General features: G+C 35.8%; 1 protein-coding gene across 66 annotated transcripts in view; it reads right to left on the bottom strand.

Annotated features, from left to right (window-relative positions):
• Positions 1 to 678: 678 nt before the first annotated feature.
• rims2b (regulating synaptic membrane exocytosis 2b) overlaps positions 679 to 22,325 on the bottom strand; it is a 254,049-nt gene continuing 232,402 nt past the window's right edge. For 49 of the 66 annotated variants that reach the window (XM_087294683.1, XM_087294651.1, XM_087294695.1 and 46 more), the window contains 5 exons: positions 4,193 to 4,334; positions 3,934 to 4,046; positions 3,528 to 3,629; positions 3,266 to 3,405; positions 679 to 2,691 (listed from right to left, as the gene is read on the bottom strand). In XM_087294683.1, coding sequence (XP_087150809.1) covers positions 2,485 to 2,691; positions 3,266 to 3,405; positions 3,528 to 3,629; positions 3,934 to 4,046; positions 4,193 to 4,334 — 704 coding nt within the window. In that variant the 3' untranslated portion in view covers positions 679 to 2,484. The remainder of the gene's footprint in view (positions 2,692 to 3,265; positions 3,406 to 3,527; positions 3,630 to 3,933; positions 4,047 to 4,192; positions 4,335 to 22,325) is intronic. The other 17 variants (NM_001443208.1, NM_001443207.1, NM_001443209.1 and 14 more) reach the window with 2 other exon arrangements.

Below are 22,325 nucleotides of genomic sequence, written 5' to 3'. Positions count from 1 at the left end.
GAAAATGATGCTGATGTCATTTCCGGCAAGGACTGTTAGAATTAGTTTTATGCGAGATTGGAGCAAGACAGTGTTTTTACAGTACGACATTTCCAGTTAATTTATGTTTTTAAACTGGCTCAAAAATATTTTTTTTTATGTTATTCGAGTTGAATATACATTCACACAAGTAGAAGAAGAATTATATGGATTGCTATAACATGTGCAACAATAACGAGCCATTCTATAGCGTGACATTTCAGCACTTAACAAACGGATAGCGACTCCTAAGTTGCACTTAAAGCTGGGCTACGTGCAATTGTGTTAAGTGCATTTTTGGGAAACGCACGTGAAACAATAACGAACGTTCGCAAAATGACTCGTAGAAAACGCTCTTAAGTGCTAAGATCAATCGTTATCGGGAAACGCAGCCCAGGTCAATGCCACACAGTGTTCTAGCAGCAGACACATCTCTAGAACAGCTGTTAAGAGGAGACAGTGTGAATAAGGCCTTCATGGTAGAATATCTGCTAAAACCACTTCTAAGGACAGGCAACAAGCAGAAGAGACACAAGGAAAAAAATAGACCAGTGTAAATCTGTGCTTTGGTCTGATGAGTCCAAATTTGAGATTCTTTTCTGTGACTGTTATCCCTTACAAAATGAGCAGTTTGGTGAATGACAACAGACTAACACGGGAATTAGTAAATGAATTTTATTCTCTCAAAACAAGAAACAATTAAAAATTCATATTGTGTGGCAATTTTCCCATCTCCATGAACTGACTCGCTCCTCATCCAACAACAAGTGTCTTTTGTGTTCAAAAACACAACGAATAAGAACATTGTTCAGTCCACTCTGAGTGACTCAGAGACTTCGTACAGCACCATCCAATGGGATCCATTTGTATAACATTTTATTTATAACAATAATAAAATAAAATATACTTGCAACCATTTCCCCCCCCAAGTCAACCTTGAATAAATATAAATTTTCGTACTTTTTATTTTCTCTTTAGTTTGCTTTTGTCTGTTTAATTTTCTTTTCCTTTTTTCTTTTCAAAACTTCAAGAAAAGATGAGTGCCGAGAGGTGGAATGTTGCGTTGAATGTCTGAACTGTCGGCCGCAAACCTTCTACCCCGCCCTGAATCTGTGGACGACAGTAGATCAGGGGTGGGGGGGAGACGCGTGGTCCACATGCACTGTACACAAAACAGCGAAAAACTTCCAGATGTCTCTATCAAAACATGCTGTATTACACAGACGGTGTGCTCGATCCATGTTGCAGACCCTTTTCAACATGCTTGCTTTGAATGAATGAGCCATTCTGGTGGAACGGAACACAGTGGAATCATGACGGACCCAAATCTACAGCTCATCAACACAATTATGGCTGCATTTGAAGAGAGAAATGTACAGTTTCCATGTGTTGCATTTTAAATCGAACTACATTTATTGTTTTCTCAACCATCTCTTGCTTTTCTTTTTTTTTTTTTTTATGATAATAATATGAGACGCAATGTCTCAAACCAGGCCACACCTGTAACCGAGATCTGTAAAAATACAGAAGAATAATCTGAAGGATGACAATCACATTGTTATCGTTTTGCATTCAGTCTCTTTGAAAATCATGCACTAGAGAATCTCATATTAAAAATAATACAAACTGTTGAAAATGGCTGATCTGCTCATCCTTAAATAAGTTTCTTCCTCTTTCTTTTTAATTGTATTTTTTTTTGCAAGTCTCGAGGAAAATAACTTTTTTTTTTTCAAAACAACTTTGCATACATGCAAAGAAAAAAAAAGAAAGAAAAAAACAATTCTCATCAATTTCATACAGTACATCAACAAAGAAAACATCATACCAGAGCACAAAAGGGTCCAATATTTCTTTGATGTCTTTTTTTTTTTTCTTTTTCTTTCCGGACTTTTGTTGTTTCCTGAATCGAACAGGAACTCTGGCCATGACGTGAACTTTAAAGACCGATCCGATGGAGATCAAGCTTGATGGAGGGTCATTCCCCTGAGGACGTCACTCCTTTCTTGTCCCATCTCAGCCAAGCGCTCTTCTCTTCTCTTTTCCTCCTGACAGCTTGGCTTACAATAATGGCTACAACGTTTTTAGTAAGAAACACTGACATCTCTTGGAATACAACAGAGAGCAAACAGCCAGAGAAAAACGGCGTCTTCCGTTTCTGGTGGACTCTTAACTTCCTACGGTTAAGAATCCAGACTCCACCGAATCCCTGGCTGCATCTCTTCAGCTGAACGGAGAGACTTCCTGTGGCGTTCTTTCCCTTGCGTTTGACAGCAGCATACGTTTTCTTTTCGTTTTTCGTTTTTTTTGTTTTGTTTTTTTGGCAGAAGGACGCAGGCCTTTTCTTAGCCTCATGTCGCACGGGCTCAGAGGACACAACATCAAGCATGCAGTGTAACCAGGACCTGACCCGTCGGGACGGTTTCCGACTCATGCCGCTCTCTACCGCTCACCTCCTCGTGCCGAACGCTACGACCGAACGTTGGAACTCTCCAGACCTGATTCTGGAGGTTTACTACTTAAAGGTGCCAAGGTTGGGTCCACCAATGAGGTGGGAGGGAAGAGCTTGTACCAGCCAATCACCATGTTGGTCAGCTCTAAATCGTCTAATAGGATCTGGGCGGCTCCCATGAAGGATTTGTGGTCCATGCGTCCATAGTCTCCCCAAACAATGATCTGTAAAGGAAGATATGAATGATCAGATTCAGAAGAGACGTCATATTAAAACTGAAACTAAAGTGCCATTTACACTTGTGCGTTTGTGTTTTAAAAAGACTTTAAAACTGAAAATGATTCTTGTCCAGTCTGGGATTTTTGGTACATGTCAGAAAAATGATCTCAGTCAGGCTATACAGCATAACATATAATCCATGGCCATTCACTTATGCACATGTTTTTCTGGCAACCGTGCTTGCAGTCTACCTCTTGTGCAATGGTCATATGAGAGGGCTTGACGAATAAGGGAATGGTCCAGTCACAGAATGATTATCTACAGAGGAGATGCCCAAACTAGGGCCTGCGGGACATAGTTGGCCCATGGTTACCTTTGATGTGGCCCTCCATTTCATCTGAGAGGAGAGGGGAATGATCGGGATGGTTTCGAGATTTTTATTTCAATTTTAATGTTAACCTTTTATTGGTGTTTTAACTTTGAATTGAAATGAAATGTTTCAATGTTTTTTCATAATGTTAAAAGAACAACATTTGAATAAAATAGTATTCAGGCCTGGTTTATGATCTTAATTAGTACCTGTAAAACCTTCCCTTCAGGACTCTCCTCAAACTGAAGCTGCTGTTGATAAAGAGGATCCAGTGTTTTTCTGGCGGTCCGTGTTTTCTTTTTGTTGACGCACTTCCCATTATCCAGTAGATATACTTTTACATAAGGTGCTGTAAATGAGGGACCACAGAAATTGTAGTATAAACATTAATTAGTCCTAGAATGTATACTTTTTTAAGAAAGAAAAAGAGTAAAAGGCATGGTCACAATCAGACTGAATAATAAAGCCTACCTGGAGTCTGTTTGTTTCCTGGTTTGCCCACCAGACCTCGAGCCCGAATAACTTCAACATCCAGCCTCTCTTTCCTGTGCACCATACCAATCTGAATATCCCCTGCAAAGAAAAACATTTTAAATATTTAATTAGTAATACATTGATTCAGATTTGTGTTAAGTGTTTTCAGCATCAGCAGAGAATGTTTATAGCCCAGTTTTTTTTTCCATGCATCTTTTTGTGCTTAGAATTTTTGCACTTCATCCACAAGGTGGCGATATTGCCAGTATTTTTATACCTACCATTTGCTTTCTTTCTTGCTTACTCATAAGAAGCCTCATAGAATACAACTGAATGATTAAAACTATTAATATCAAGTAGAAATTATTTGCAGCTAATTAAAACAGTGACTGATGATACTAACCCATTGGAGGTGTGGCTAATGTTTGTCTTCCTGCCAGCTGGGCTGGGCCAAGGCCATCCAGAAACTCTGTAAACTGGCTGTCCTTTGAGATCTTCACCCCAGGGAAAATCAGACTGTGAAAAGATCAGAACATCAGTAAATCAGTTGCTCACTGACAGACATTTCACTAAAGATCTCACAGCTGACAATTCCAGCCAGCCAAAAACCGTGGTGATGAAGTGATTTAAGGAAATGTGTAATCAAAAGATGGAGAACTTACTTTCCAGGTTTTGGCTTTTCACTGTCATCTGTGGTCTCTCTGCTGGGCTGCCGTGTCATCCTGCTCTTCATCTCGATAGCTAGACCTGTCTCCACGCTTCGCTGGATCGCCAGACGCACCGGCTTCTTCTTCTTTCCCTCCTCTGAAAATGACAACAAGGGGAAAAGAAAATAAGTAAATAAGAAAATACACTTGACACTTGTTTGACACTTTACCCACTCCACAGTACAGGAAGTCTGTTTTGAGTAGTTTCACGGCCTTGGTCTTTTCATATTGACCTTATTTCTTCATGTAAAAACAGGCACAGCTATTAGAACCTTATTGGCTTATGAGATTTGCGATCTCATTCAATTCTATTAATTTTAGCAGTTTGTTTTGCTGCTTGATGTTGCAAATATACTATTTGAATTTTGTTTATAGTCATAAACACACTTATCTGTATTGACCTTTTCTTTGCGTATGAGCGGGAGCAGTCATTTGAATCTCTTTGTCTCGAGATTTCCGGTCTCATTTACTTCAATTCATTTTTAGATGTTAAAAGAGCTTGTTATGCCGCTTGATGTTGCAAACTGATATTTTCCGCTTTACAAGTAGTTAGATCGTTTTCTGATGTTTATTATTCCTAGTCATTTCTAAAGTTTTAAAACAAATCACAAAAACAAGTGCACTTCCGCATTTTAGAATAAAGTCAATAGCAAGTAGTTTGATCTTTTTCTGGCCTTCGTTATTCTTAGTCATCACATTGACTCGCAACTGATTTGAAAGTACTCTGAAGAGGTGTGTGTGTGTGACACTGACACTAAGCTAGACTTCACTCACCCAAAATGAATTTCTTTTAAGAATGGGGATCTTCAACCCTGCTTTTCTAAAACGTTTAGAAGTTAAACTTTAGTTTAACAGTCTAAAAAGTTAATTAAATAAAAAGTTCATTTAAAAATAAACATTTCTATTATCATTAACTTCCTACTTGATTGTTTCAAACCTGCTTGCATTTCTTTCTTCTGTTGAACACAAACAAATATAGTATAATATTAAAAAGCAGCTGCCATTGACAGTATTGTTTATGTTCGTAATATTGATGTTAGCTGTTGGTTCCAGCATTCCTACATTTACATTAGTCATTTAGCAGACTTCTTAAGGATATCAGGTTTTGTGTTTAGAAGAAACACATTCATACAAGTTTAGAATCAGTTGAGTAGGAGTAAATGGTGAGAAACTTTTCATTGTTGGGTGAACTATCTCTTTAAACATCATTGAACCAGCTGATCAAAGTTACCAGACACAGAACCTTGAGGTCATTTTTAATGATAGTTGGAACTAAATCAAGCTGGACATTGATCCTTCAGGAGCAGGATATGACTGTCCTGGTATAAAAAAATAACACTGCTGTAGAATTGTCCAAACCTGCTAATGGAAAAAGTTTAGCTCCAGTCCAAATTAAAAACATCTGAATTAACCAATAAATGTATTCACACTTGCTAGAAACTCTGTTGGAGCTAAACTCTGGAGGACAGTGGCCCTCAGCAAGGGTTTAGAGCAATGGTCACCAAACCTGTTCCTGGAGGGCCAGTGTCCTGCAGAGTTTAGCTCCAACATGCCGCAACACACCTGCCTGAAAGCTTCAAATATACTTATAACAGATTATTATTTGACTATGTGGGAGATGAAAAGTCTGTTTTATTTTAAACCTGCAATCCTGTACCCTGTGAAGCACATCTTAGCAAATCAAATAGCAGCTTTTAGACTCCTCTTTGCATTGCCATAGAGGCAGCATTTGTCACTATGGTTTCTATACTAAAGGTTTTTGACTGTGCTTGTAAGACTTTGATAGCTTGTTCAGAGGTGTTTGATTAGAGTTGGAGCTAAATTCTGCAAGACACTGGCTCTCAAAAACAGAGGTTGCTGACCCTAGGTTTAAACGCTTCTTAATCAGTACATTCCAACAACATATATTGCCCTCTGAAGACCACTTAGGAGTAAACAAATCATCGTCACCATATTAAAGTGTCATTCCAAATCGAAGTGATGAAAAATTACCAAAGAGAAGGGAATGAAGCCTTGGAATGAAGGAGTTTGAAAAATACAACTTATGGACACTTCGGGAAATTATCTTTTGCTCAGGGAAGCTGTTTGGTGTCACACACTGCACTTATTTTAAAAGAGCTCATCACTATGCTTTAATGTCTTTAGAGGGTCCCTTCAAAGAGATTACAGTATAGGGATGAACCCTTCAGATTGAAATCCACCCTATGTTTCTGTTGACCTATGCTAGTGGTTCTCAACCACATTCCTAGAGCCCCTACTGAAACACTGGACATTTTGCACGCTATTTTCAGATATTCCCATTTCAGGTCTTGACATTCTGCTTTCAGGTCTTGTCTACTAATGATGAGCTGAATCAGATGTGTTCGATTAGCTATCCCTGTAGGCTCAACAATTCTACTCACACCTACTTGCCCCGATGCTGGGAAAACAGCTAGTTAAATCACAAACTAAAGGAATGTGGTTGAGCACAACTGATTAAGCTTTGAATGCAGATGACAGTGCTGTCAAAACAAACACCTGTTCAAAGGGATCCTAAAAAAAGTGGTGTATTTTGCATGCTAGGCCAGTAGCTGGCGATGTCACTCTGTGAAAAAAAAAACACTATGTGCACATACAGTATGCATTCTTTGCACGGACACAGTCCTGTAGTCTGTCACTGTTGTTTTGGTTGTCAAACACTCATGTATGCCTGTAGAATTAACAATTCTACCCACACCCATCTGCTCCATGCTGGGTAAACAGCCAGTCAAACCACAAACTAAAGGCAAATAAGTTGACACTTAAAGAATAGTCAGGCCATTCAAACAAACCAGTGTTTTAAAAGTCCCACAGAGAAAGTGCTGAAAGTCAGAAGATTACTTGTGTCCACTTTTTGCTCATCAAATTTGGTTTAGTGAAAGTGATTTAACGTTCGAAAACAACACTTTTCATCCTGTAAGGACAAATAAATGCTTGACTGTATAGACATATGTTTAGTAATTCAATATATCGCTATAATGAGCATGCACAATATTGATTTCACGAGCATTTTAAAATAGTGTCAATAGTTATTTATAGTTGAAACTTTTAGAGTGCCATTTAAGAATATTCATATTATTGTATTTGCAGTGATTGTTCACCAAACATCAAATGCTTATAGACTTATCAACATTTTTACTTGTTAATCTGGCCTAGGACATTGAAAATTCTTCATTAACTCTGTACAATAAGGCTGCATTGAACATCATTTAATTTAACTAAAATCATTGCAATGTAAACTATAAAAGCTAAATTAATGCTAATTTCCTGTTTAATGTCTAATAATGCATTCAACTCAGTAAAGGCGGAATCGTTTTACTAAACAAAAGTTTATGACTAATAAGATTCAGATGCAATTTTTAACTAATATTAACCCTTTAAAGCACAAGCTATGAAATAGATATAGAAAAAATAACCTTAGACTTTAGATCCATGTAGTGCATCAAAGGGTTAACATAGTAACTAATAAAATAAAATAAAATAAATAAAAAGTAAATAAAAATCCACTCAATAACATTTACTAATTAGACTTTATTGTACTTAACCAACTTTTTGCAATTGTATTTGTTAGAAACATTTGTTAATACCATAACAAATAATACTATATAAAACATTTGATAATACCATATACTGTGATAAAAGCTTTAGCAATTAATCACAACAAGAAAATATTTGAACTGCTTTTTTAGATACAATAAAGACATTATGACCAGCAGAGGGTGTCAGTCTCCCACTTTCAGCCTACTAGATACTGTCTGTCTGTCTGTCTGTCTGTCTATATCTCTCAGATAATCAATAAATAAACACAAGTCACGTGTGATAACTAACACACAGTCATTTACTATTCACAACTATTTACTGATAACAAATAAAACTTTCAACAAAGAAAGAAAGAAAGAAAGTAAGAAAGACAGAAAGAGAAAAAGTGGACAAAGCAGCATCTCTCACGCTTCACATCATGTGGTTTGATTCTTACCTCCATCTGTCTCATCAAAGGAGTTCATACACGGGAAGTAGACAGCCAGTGCCTCAAAGGAAGCAGACAGGCTAAGTCGGCTCTGGGAGCGCTGCATTCGCATGCCAGGGAGAGCGGCATTGCCATCCTGCCCTTGTCTGCCCATTTTACCACCTCGGTACCCTCAATTACCTCAAACGATACTAAAGCAGATGCGTATAGCTAATGCTAAAAGATCGTGAAAGATTTCAAATCGTTTTGAAAGCCTCTCATCAGTAGTAGTAGCAGCTGTGACTTAGTAGGCAGGATATGCGGTGAGGATGACTGCCTGATGTCTCCTCTGCAGCGCTCAACTTCTCAAATGAGATCTGGGAGGGGGGAGACTAGCATGTGCACGTGGCTCACTGTTTATGTGGCCAATCAGAAGCCCAGAAATAAAGAGACCCCTCAAACGCTTCTCCAGGAGTCAGAGCTCTGCCTAGAGATACGACTGCACACAAACACTTGCACATGACCTGCCTTCTGACTGCAGATGATCAGTCACTTCTCATATCCTCACAGGTGTGGAGGAGAGAGTAAAATACCAATGGTACAAGCTAGATGATATTTTTAGTAACGTGACAATAACTCTGCCATTCTCATGCAGCTTTTTCAGCCATAAGCTACAATTACCAATCAAATGTAAGACAGAGTATCAGATTCTTGTTTGATTCTTAATTTAGGATTTGAATCAGTGGATATAGGTTTATTTTAATGCTATTGTCATTTTTTTAAACAAATAAACAACAAAACATTCAAAAGACAAGTAATAATTCTAAGCAAAATATTTGAAGAAATAAGTCAATACATAAAATACATATTCTCACATTGGGTTTGTCTATATTTGATCCAAAATTTAATTATAACAACCCAGCATTTTACATTTTATATGTATACTCAGCAGAAACTGTATTAGGAACAACTGCTTGTAAACGCAAATTTCTAATCAGCCAATCACATGGCAGCAACTCAATGCTTTTAGGCAAGTAGACATGGTCAAGACAATCTGCTGCAGTTTAAACCGAGCATCAGAATGAGGAAGAAAGATGATTTAAGTGGATTGGGCGCCACTCCTGTGAGCTAAGTACAGGAAACCGAGGCTACAATTCACACAGGTTTACAAAAATTGGACAATAGAAGGTTGGAAAAACGTTGCCTGGTCTGATGAGTCTCGATTTCTGCTGTGTCATTCGGACGGTAGGGTCAGAATTTGGCATCAACAACATGAAAGCATGGATCCATCCTGCCTCATGTCAATAGTTCAGGCTGGTGGTGTAATGGTGTGGGGGCACGCTTTGGCCCATTAGTACCAATTGAGCATTGTGTCAATGCCACAGCCAGCCTGAGAATTGTTGCTGACCATGTCCATTACTTAAGGACCACAGTGTAACCATCTTCTGATGGCTACTTCCAGCAGGATAAAGCACAAATCATCTCTGACTGGTTTCTTGAACATGAAAATGAGTTCACTGTACTCAAATGGCCTCCACAGTCACCAGATCTCAATCCAATATAGCACCTTTGGGATGTGGTGGAACGGGAGAATTGTCATCATGGATGTGCAGCAACTGCATTATGCTATAATGTCAATAGGGACCAAAATCTCTAAGGAATGTTTCCAGTACCTTGTTAAATCTATGCCAAGAATGATTAAGGCAGTCTTGAAGGCAAAAGGAGGTCCAATCCGATACTTGTAAGGTGTACCTAATAAAGTGGCCGGTGAGTGAATATATTGCTCGGCTCTATGCTTCAGAACACATGCTGTACAACTCAACAGAAAAAAAAAAAAAACAGATGGACACAAACATGAAGTCAATTACTTCAGCTGAATATGATGCAGAAAACCACTTTCTCAAACTTGTAAGATCTAATTTGATTGCTTGATTAAAAAAAAAAACTCAAGAAAACATGTTTTTTGATTATTGATGGGTTGTAAAGAATTCAGACACTGCATTCGCCACAGTGAAAACGAGACCTTCAGCTCAAAATCTGCAAACTATAAATATCTTATTGAGGGTATGTTGAAATCATCTCCCATGCTCAAAATAGTAACGTCTCAAACCTTCCTATTCAAGTCTGAAGAATACACTCGTGACTCATACCAGCGCTCAAACCTCAACATGTCTGACAGGAACACAAATAGTGTGGTGCTTAAAAATCTCAAGGAATAACTTCTCAGCACGTTTCTCTGGTGTTTCTTTTTAGATACACAATCCAATCCAAAATTAAAATACCATGTAAGTACTAAAAATAACCGGGTCCTTGAAATCTGTACTGTAAACTTTTGTCTAGTAAAACTGCTGTTTATATTGAACAATAACATTGCAATAGTGCAGACAGAAGGCTCTTATCTGGCATTAGACTCACTGTGTGGTCTCAGCGAATCGTAGCAAACAAAAAGAATGCTGCTTTAGTTCACTGTCTCAGACAATGCCAATCCTTCAAAACACACCAGTACAGATTTTGTCTTGATGCTATGGTGTATAAGCCTAAAGGATCACATTTCTTCCATTTTATAGACCCAAACCTGTACAGAAGAGACACTTTAATTAAACTTCCATGCTTGGAAAAAAAAAACATTTAAAATGTGCGTTTTTTTTTTTTTTTTAGATGTTCAAGTAATTTAGAGCTGTAATCTTTTTGTGTTCTTAATCTTAGTGTTCTTGGAAAGTGAATGTGTTATCTTCAAAACGGCAGTACTAAATAGTTATAATACAAAATAAATATACATATCAGGCTCATCAAAAATGCATGATTCTAGCTACCTTTTGTGAAACTGCAAATAAATGCGCTTAAATGTTTGCATTTCTGCAGTTTGTAAGCAAAATGAACAAAGGACACTATGACAACCAAGCGGCAACATCTTGCTCTTTCTCGTGAAACCAATACGGAAGTAACTGAAACTGCAATTCATCGACTAGCCTTTTGGTGCTGGCTGCAGAAAATCCTTATGTTCACTGACTGCAATGATAACGTGGGGGGGGACGGGGGGTTATAACTTATCTGTTTTGTTTTTATTAAGTTATATTAAGTCTGCATAATTAAGGCCGTGGCCACTTCAGTGACAGCAAGGTCTCGCTGGTCGCAGTCATGTCATTCTGGCTGATTAGCCGCTGAGGTCAGCATATATATCGTATTTTTGTGTTGTTTTATGTGGCCTTACATAGTCAATTGCCTTTTGGAATTATTTCCTAGAATTATCAGAAAATATGGCATGCTGAGTGCACTTAATTATGCACACAAACCATTTAAGTGGCCTCCATTTCCCAGGAGAGTAAAATTATATACTTATATACCATCTCTATAAATGTAAATCTGTTTTATTTAAGATCATTTATGATTTTCTTTAGACCTGTGTGCACTCCAGAATCTGGCAGATTGATTAGCTGCAGGCTATAAAAAACGTCATGCGATTTTATGCCTGCATTTCATAAATAGCCTTGAATTTACTAACACAGACTATATTTGAAGGATTTGGATGTAATTCACGCTTACCTCAGGTAGAAAAAAGTCATAAGAACAATGTTTAGTGGATAAATTTATTACAACAGTGTTTTTAAAAGACTAATCACTTTATTGATATAGTATACAACCAACAGCACACAAACGAGTAACAGGTAATGAAGCATTATGCATTTCTCTCAAAGAAAATCCAGTCTAAGCAAAATGCTAGCAGCCATTTGTAGCTCCACTCATGCTCCTCCTTTTTGCCCTTGTTTGGTATACACCACTCCCCCCCCCCCCCCCCCCCCCCCCCCCCCCGGTTGGTGCGATGTTACAAACAAAATGGTGACGTTTGGCCATGCGTACTTGTAGCTTCATTTGCACTCTTCAGAAACCTATGGGTGGCGTCACAGACACTACATCCATTTCGTTTACAGTCTATGGTGAAAATGTTCCTTTTTACAGTAATTATATGTACAGGGACATAATATTGATGAATAAAGGATTATTTACAGGCCGATCTTTACATAACACCAAAGAAATGCAACAAAACGACTCGATGTCATATACAGTTGAAGTCAGAATTATTAGCCCCCCTTTGAATTATATTTTCTTTTTAAAATATTTCTCAAATGATGTTTAACAGAGAAGGGAAATTTTCACAGTGTGTCTGATAATATTTTTTCTTCTGGAGAAAGTCTTATTTGTTTGATTTCGGCTAGAATAAAAGCAGTTTTTAATTTTTTAAACACTATTTTAAGGACAAAATTATTAGCCCCTTCAAGCTAAATTTTTTTTCAATAATATACAGAACAAACCGTCGATATGCAATAACTTGCCTAATTACCCTAACCTGCCTAGTTAACCTAATTAACTACAACTTTTCTGGCATGGTCATTTTGCTCAGTAGCTTACTTTGTATGGTGTTGTACCTGTGATGCAGAGCACTCGAGTTCAAATCTGTTAAACCATCGTTCCACAAAAGTAAATAAAATAGTAAATAAATAAGTAAATGCAAGTAAGCAATATCAAAGTAAAACTATGTGTTTGCAGTGCACTTTTCTCTATCGAAAACACTATTGGTTGAGTTTGGGAAATGGTTTGCTAGCTGATCTGTATAACAAGTGCCACCTTCTCATGGTTGTGTACAAGGAGGACACATATCTGAAACACACAAAAAGACCTAAGAAATGAACAATGAACATCTTTATATGTGGTAATCAACATGTAAACCACAATAATTCTTCTGACTGTTAAGTCATTTGAATTCACCACATCTATGCCTCATGAGAAAATTACCGTCTGGTGATCCATTGATTCTATAATCATCAATTATTGTTTACATATTTAGAATTATATGGAATAAATGAAAAAAAAAAAAAAGCTAAATGGAATATTCATTCACAATGTGTAACTCAGAAAAGCTTTAATAGTCCATTAAATACAGTGTCTTGAAAAACAACCAGGTGTTGAGACTGTTTTCCAATTGTATCATGTGCTGAGATATTGGCTTGAGCTGACCCTATTACCTCTAACCTTTTCTCCACAAGAACAGATGGACCTAGTAAGTGGTTAGCATGTTATTAACACCTGGACCCTACGAACAGTACATGTGAGCCCATTATTCCACAACAAGTGGTTTATGCAATTCTGCTGATTTTTGTTTGGTGAATTAACTTGTATAGAGCATAGAGCAAGTTATATGTCATAGATAATACCAACATTGATAGCAAAATAAACAATGTAAATTTTGATTTCACACAAACTTTAAGGCTACTCTCTGTTTCTAGGATTTATTAAAGGTTTTCATTAATAAATTAGTTTATATTTTAATTGATTTATTTAACCCAATACTATAATATTGTATTAAATGCAGAAATGTACCTAGAATTTAAGCATGCTGTGTATTTTATGAATATATATATATATATATATATATATATATATATATATATATATATATATATATATATATATATATATATATATATATATATATATATATATATATATATATATATATATATATATATATATATATATATATATATATATATATATATATATATATATATATATATATATATACATATATACATATATATATATATATATACATATATATATATATATATATACATATATATATATATATATATATATATATATATATATATATATATACATATATATATATATATACATATATATATATACATATATATATATATATATATATATATATATATATATATATATGTATGTATATATGATTTATTTTTTTGAAATTCATGTGGCCTTGTCATTTTTAATCCAGATTATTTTCCAACCTCTTCAACATTTGTTTCTATAATGACATGTATTGTTGTGTGGATGTGGTCAACCTGTCAATCACATCAAATGCATCAATAACAAACCACAATTATCCAATGAATTCCAAATGGATAATTCCTATATGGACAAGTTTTTTTCACTTGAATGTTGTTTTAAATGAACAATGGCCTACAACATTATGCATTGGAGAAGTAGTATGTTACTTACTATTGGCAACACTAAAGGTGCTTTTTTCATTGCAATGTATGGTGTGGCTACTTTTGGGAGATTTCCCAATGTGGTCCATACTTAGTATTTGGTGCATTTTTAGTATCATCTAAGGCAGGCATGTCCAAACTCGGTCCTGGAGGGCAAAGTTTAGTTCCAACCCCAATCAAACACAACTGGGCTAGCTAATCAAGCTCTAACTAGGCTTTCCAGAAACATCCCTGCAGGTGTGTTGAGGCAAGTTGGAGCTAAAATCTGCAGCATACCGGCCCTCCAGGACCGAGTTTGGACACCCCTGATCTAAGAAAAGAGGTGCAAAGTGAGTCATATTTTACTAAATGTTATGTATACAAACTGCTGATCACTAATTGGTCCAAGACAATTGTCACTACCCGTGTCCTTGTGTCATCTGTAACACAAGACATGAAATCTGCTACTTTTAAATAGTCAGCAGCAGCCACTGAAGTATTAGTTGCTTCACATAACTAAACTGTTTTTACAACTTCAACTTCAGTGGAAATGCAAACTGAGCCAAGTAAAACTGAACCCAAGCAAGCTAAGTTTTGTCAAACCATAACGTAACATACCGCACAATGGGAAAGCAGCTTATATAATTTACCCTGGTTCAGTTTCAAAGTAAATGTAGGTCTTATTCTGCATAAATGACCAAAAACAGATAAAAAAAGTTAAATAACAAATAACACAAATGACAGTCATCGCAACTATGCAGAACGGAATGGATTCCTTTCAAAGGAATTTTAAAGTGTTTCAGTAAAAACTATATCCAATCGAACATGACAGATATTATTATTTTTAGCTATTTTGTTTCAATTCCTGACCATCAGTACATTACCTTCAATTAGCTTTAAATGTAAACAGCCACTGGGAACAGAATGTTATCTCTCTGCAGAAAAACAAGATGACCCATTAACATCAGGTCTACCTGACTGAACTAATGACCTTCAAACCCTTCAGAGAAACAAACTAATAGTATTCACTAAAAGGTGGATCTTATCCAAAAACAATATCTGAATATGAATATTACTTGCAATTGAACAAATGATGTTTTTCTAAGCAATTTATCTTACATTTATTTAAGTGCTGATGATAATATGGATGAAGCAATACCTTTTTTTGAATCGGAACATCAAAGACCTGTAGAACACCTGGCAAAACACTCAAAGGCATTAACAGTAACACGTTATTTGAAGTCCCAATAACTAGTGACTTGTTACATGCCTATTATTAAAATATTGGCTTCTTAGTAGTTATAAAATACATATTCTGCATTATCTTATTCTACATCCAAAATCCAACCTAATACCTAAACCTAGCTACTACCCTAATAACTATTAAAGACCCTCGATTATGGGTTTTTGAAAATGACCTTCCATGCAGTGTGTAACAGCTCTAAGTGAAGTGAAATATGCAGCTAAGGTTTAAATCTGAAAGTGCACAGTGTTTAAAACTATTGATTTATCTAAAAAAGAGTCAACTCATAGTGGCTTTAATGAATCGTTGAGATTATGAATCTTTAGCCGTGTCAGTGCGACATCGATACTGAGTTCAAGCATCGGCCATTTGTTTTGCGTGCAGATCTGGGGAAATTGAAACCCCCGCCCACAATGTAGAAAGAAAAAGAGCAAGACAAACTAGCAGATCCCAGTTGTGTCATGTCGCGAAGATGCTTGCTCTAAGTGTAAGGGAAATTTAGTGTTTTTTTTTCTCTACCCAAAGATGAGGCTTTGAAGAGTCATTGGTTAAAGTTTATTTTTGCAAAATTACCTCAGCATTATAGCCCCAGCCTTGTGCTATGTTCCTGTCATTTTTCTGATAAGTGCTTTAGCAATTTACACGCTTACAATGAGGCATACATCGACCGTTTGTTAAAGAAGGGATCAGAAAAAACGATTGATATATGGGACTTTGTCAGAGCTTGACAGGAACTTTACAGCACACAGTTCATGGATGTGCAATTAAAATGGTTGCCTCTTTGTTTTCTCTAGCTTGCAAAATATGTATTTTGTTACTTGTAACTGCTCCAATCAGCATGTAGTGTATCTGGTTAACTCTTTATATTCTCAGATCATATCCAAAACCACCTTAAAACACGTTGCGGCTTTTTGTATGGATTTAAACGCATTTGTGAGCTTGCAATCCTCTGCCGTTTGTTATTGCAATGACCACTGTCAGCTCTTTCTACACGTATGTTTCAAAATATTTTAGCTTTTGCCACTGAGTGGATTTAGTAAATGTGTGTTATGGTTAGAAATAGAGCAATATGCTGGTGTTAAACTGCATTGCTTTAATGCACTCCTACATTGGGCTCACACATACATTCTGAACTTTGACTACCTTAAAATTGTTGGTAAGCCATGGTGGGCAATTCTCTCTGTCTCGCGCTGAACGCAGTCAACCAATTAATCGACTGAGTCATCGGACCAATCAGCACAGATTATCATCCGGCTAAGGAGGGGTTTGGGAACAAATTTATCAAATCATATGGGAGTCGTTAGGTTAAATGAATGCACATTATTAGACATATGCATAAATGCATATTATAAGACAATGAAGTGTTTTTTGACCTTGCATGCATATAAGCCTGTTGTTGGAGACCCCCAAATACAAAATATGACCTTTTTAATGCATAACAGGGGCTCTTAATAAAGCTGCAAAATAGGAGTTTATTGAGATAAAATTCAAAGAATATAACCCCAAAATAAAGGGTCTACAACTTCATAATAATGAAAGAGCAAATACACCAAAACACCCCAGAATCAGGTTTTTCTTGGACAGAAAACTGGTCCAATAAATTAATGAATGAATCTATCAATCAATCAAAAAAATTGCCAAACTATAACAGTTGACTATCTAATATAAGCACTTTAAATGAGGTCAAAAATATAACACAGAATATATTTCCCACTCTGTGTATTATTTTTCAAGTTAAAATAGCTTCATCACCAGGTGCCACTCAATAGGCATATGCTCAAGCACAGCAGGATTTTTCATCATTCCACACTGACGCACACAGTGCATCCTCCTACAGACTCTGTGTGTCTGTGTGTGAAAATCAGAGAAATGAGAGGATGTATTTTTAGCTGTATATGACTGATCCGGCAGGAAATAGAAAGGAGAAGATCTTTAAATACGTGAGGAACTGGCATTGGGAGTGAGAATGAGCCTGTTAAGTATGGCAACATGTTGATCTGTTCAGCAGAAGAGTGAATCATTACTGCATCTACTGCACCACAAAAATATCCTCAACCTGTTTGAAGAGACCATGGTGGATGTACAAAAATCATACAGCGCAATAGGCAGAACTACTTTTTCCCAAACACAAAACAAGATATTTTTAAAGAATGTTTATTGGCCGACTAGTTATTGTAATTTATAGACAAAAAAAGACTCACTTAATGATGGTTTTTAATGGGTGGCGATGGTTTGATCTAAAAACAAGTTATTGTGGAAATACTACAAATGAATTTCCTTAATTCTGAATGTAATATTTCTGAAACCAAACTGTAAATGTAAAAGAATAATATTAGTTATTAATATTAGTTATTAGTTATTAAGTATAGCTTTATACGTGGGACAAAGCAGATGTGTGTTGACTAGTTCTAGGTACCATGGTTGATAACCACCAGATTGAATTAGTTGAAAATTACAAGTAATAAGGCATTATTATATTTTATTATTATTATATATTAAAATACTTAACAGTGAAAAGACATTAAAACATTACATTTGAAATTGTTACAAAATTAACTTTTTAAAAGTCTACCAAGTGTATTAAAAAGGTGAAGAATTATTGTATGGTCTTTTTTATTTCATGATTGGTTTTTTAGTGTTTTTTTTTTATCCTTTTTTAATTTTTAGATTTGAAGCACACTAAAATCACACAATACATGTAACATACGTGTGCAGAACAACGGAGAGGAGGATTCAATGGCAGGGTCTTTATTAAACAAAGAATGGTCAGGCAGGCAGTGGTCAAACATAGGAGCAAACAGAATCATAAAGGGCAATCCAAAAAGAGTAGTCAAAAGCAAGCAAGATTTCGGTACCCACAAAAATCATAAGCAATGCAAGGGTATAAAAATACTGTATAGGAAACAAGGTAAGGAAAACGCTTCGTAATGGTTATGCCCCATTCACACGGTGCGCCAGCGGCAACGCTTCTCATTCACTTTGAATGTGTGACGTCAGGCGTTGCCGAACTGCATAGTGGATTCGTCGGTGGATTCTTCAGTGACATTGCTCGCTGCAGAAGCTGAGACTTTCTCAACTTTTCAAGCGTCAGCCAATCAGAACGCTGTATGGTTGCTGACTTATTTCATTGGCTGATGCTGCTATGATGAACGCATCAGCCCCAACTTCAGACAAGCCCTCTGTCAAGCGTTGTTGCTGAAGCCCTGTGTGAGTGGGGCGTTACAGGTACTAACAAGACTCAGCAATGTCTGTGTGTCCTGTATAAATGCTCCATGTAATGAATCCTTGAGCAGCTTTAGCTGTGCGTGTTTGCAATCAGTCAGGATCAGGAACTAGTGTGTGTGTGGTACATGCTGGGAGTTTTAGTTCGTTTGGTGGCAGATTTGTTGTTCTCCAGTAATCTGCAGTAGCTAGATTACTGGTGACTGCAATAATACAAGGGAATGAATTGCAAGTTTTGGATCTTTTTATCCATATCCACTTTAACAACATCTCGCTAGTTTCAACACACAAATGGACCTCATTTGTCCATATCTTGGGTCAAAACACCACAACATTTTTCTACAGTTTATTTTTTAAAACTCCAAAGGAACATTGCTTTTACTCTACCACAGAAGAGTTTTAGCTTGTATGTTTGAAGATAAATAGGGCCCATTTCCATCCATTATGTCAAATCACTAGTGAAATCAAAGCAGGCGCTGCAGGAAGTTCCTCCAGAATCAACACTCTTTTAAACCCAACAGTCTTTCCTCAACAGACAGCAACAGGGCATCTGTGAGGACAGGTCACACCTTTGCAAGTGGCAAGTGCTATAAATCTACTTGATCAAAGCTCTGACCTATTTATCTGGTAATGGACTAATGATTTCACCGTAAAACTGCATGGAAGATCCGATTCAATGCGTCCCGTCCTAGCAGGAGTAAATGAGGCAGAGCGGGGTGAAGCACGGTTACAGCAGTGGGACTCCTGAACACTACCTGTGAACTGTAGAGAGAAACATGACCTTCCTTAACACTAGCTCATAATACTTCTTTATATGTGTGTGACTGTGTGTGTGTGTGTCTTTGTGCGCATGCGTGCGTGTGTGTGTTCAAATGGGTCACTCTTTAGGTCATAGCAAAAAAATTTGAAAAAACGTTTTTGTCAGAGTCAATTTAAGGATGCAAGCTGAGAATATCTTATATACTATGTCTTCCATGCTAATGAAGGACTACTGGGGTTTTCCAGTAAAAGGAGGAGTCCTCCCGGCATGGCAGAGCTCATCAAAGCTCCAATACACATCTCTTCCATTTGCTAACAGTAAGGAAGTGCTTTTCACCATACATAATTCATCTGCTTGTGATCTTCTTTAATTTAATTTTAACATGTTTGGTGATATTTGACAGTTATGAATTCAGCGTTGTAGTGATGAAATCAACAGAGACATGCATGTATTCTGTATGAATATACAATCTATTTACTATTGTTGAGTCATGGCCTGAGGAGAGTACGTTAATGTACTTCTCCCCCACTTTATCTCCTCAACTTTGTTTTGATGCTTAGCTGGTTTTGGGGGTTGGTTTTAACTCATGTTTGACAATGCTTTGCTTAGGGTATAATAAAGAAAGGTTGATCAGGGAGAAAGGCTTTTACTCTGGGTCTCTCGCACAGCCTCATCCCTTAACAAAGGCTGTTTTACTGTCTTTGTTACACAGCAGTGCATTTGTTAAGTTTTTCTATACACTGTATTATTTCGTTTCGTTCTACCGTGTATATTTAAACATGCAACCTTATAAACGACTTTGCCTGTTTTGAGGCGTTGAGATTATTTCTCTTTATCAATGACGATAACAACTTTAATGGAGTCAGGTTAATTAAAATGGAGTTAGATAAATAACTGATTTAAACACATCCTCCTTCAACTGCTTTCTGTTTTCGATTATTGGTTAAGAATTGCAGATTAAGCTTCAAGCCTTACAAGGACATTCAAACGTATATGAAATATTTAAAATAATATAATTTATTATCATTTATATTTCAATAGCATTAACTTTTCCTATAAATAATGTGTTTGATAGAATAATAACCACTAAACAATGTTAATTTATCTGCAAAAAAGTTTAAATAATTTAATAATTAATTAGTAATTTAGTAGTTAAAAATGAACTCTAACTATAAGAGGAAGGGTTCATGTGAAAATATTGACAGATGTCGACTTGCAATTAAAAAAACACAGGCTATTTCATTTGTCTCTTTACTTTATTGTATTTATCTATGCTTGCAATTTACTAAATATTATGAAGATGCACTTTTTTATAAAATCCCAATCTAAATCAGTCTATATAATGAATTATTTTTATATAGAGCTTTTCAAGTCATCTAGAGAAATTGTGCATCCAGTATCACAGAAAAAATAAATAAATATTGGATATTAACAAAATATTACAACTTTACTTCAGATATCAGTTCCAGTATTGGGCAGTAGGGTTGCACGATTAATTGTATTATTATAACGATTATTACATTGTATATCATTAAAACGATATTTGTAGCCCACGATCAATAATTAAATATTATTGCAATTTTACAGTATAAAGGCCAAGCTGTTATTTTAATGGGTGCAGTTTATAGATTTTACCACATCACAAGCATGAGGTGGTTGAAAAAAAGCACATCTTACTTTCCATAAGTTGCTGACATACCACATTTAATTTGTAGTTAGTTTAAAAAATTGCTCATAGAGTTTCACCAAATTGATTCTAAATGATAATTCTGATTACTTTCATTTACTTATATCATAAAAGTTTTGTATGTGTTGTATATTGTCACTATTTTCAAGCTGTTATGGAACATGTTTAAGGGTTAAATACAAACATTTATGAGGCTAAACTAACTTTAGTTTTTGCTTTATTATTTTTGAATATATTATTTTTATTATTATTGTTGTTGTTGTTGCTGCTGCTGTTGTTGTTGTTGTCGTTATTGTTGTTATTATTATTATTATTATTATTATTATTATCATTATTATTATTATTATTATTCTACATATATTTTTTTCAGCTAGTTTAAAACCTTGTGATCTTTTCATTTTTGTGCTGCTGGTTTGACTTAAAAAATTCTTGTGTTTTAGTTGTGAGAATGCAAATCAATTAAAACTGTGAAGCTGACCAACAGTGTATTTTCTATGCAGCACTTAAGTTATGTAATAAGGGCATTAATAGGAGCATTAAAATGTTCTTTGGAAAAGTACCTAAAAAATGACAACTAAATTACACTACTTTACTTTGGCGCAAGTAATGGATAAAGTAATTGAGGTGCTTTTTGAATGAAATAACTATTACCTCTAACTAGTTACTATTCTTCAGTAACCAGCACAACACTGAGCAGTACACACCAAAGTGTATATAATGTGCAACATTCTGTTGAGTTTTTCTTTAAAAGAACAAAATTTAATATTTCTATGAGAGTTATTACTTGACATGTAAAGTAATATCCTGACCTTCTCACTGCGCATAAAACTCAAGCCAATTCCTTTTAAATAACATTTACTTGACTATAAGTGGGCAATCCTTGACATTTCACATAGTATTTTCTTTATTTTTTTGTCAATTTTTACAACATTTCCTAAAAATATAGAATTTTAGATAAGATATTCCTTTAGAAATATTATTAAGTTTTTGGGAAATGCACATTGACCAAACTAATTTTACTTTGTCATAACTGAGTCTTACGTCTTACATTATAAATGAATCAGAAAGATCTACTCAGACACAGTTTTTTTTTTAATAATTTCACTGTATGCCTCAACTGGACATCCATCCACTGAGATGATCAAGAATAATGATCCTGATCAATGTGAATGTCTGAGCTGTATGCTTCAAGTGAACTCTTGCACAACAG

Source organism: Danio rerio, chromosome 19, assembly GCF_052040795.2.
Source record: "Danio rerio strain M-AB ecotype USA chromosome 19, GRCz13ab, whole genome shotgun sequence".
In the NCBI taxonomy this organism is placed as follows: Eukaryota; Metazoa; Chordata; class Actinopteri; order Cypriniformes; family Danionidae; genus Danio; species Danio rerio.
The sequence above is the reverse complement of the archived record's forward strand: the minus strand, read 5'-3'. Positions and strand labels throughout refer to the sequence as shown.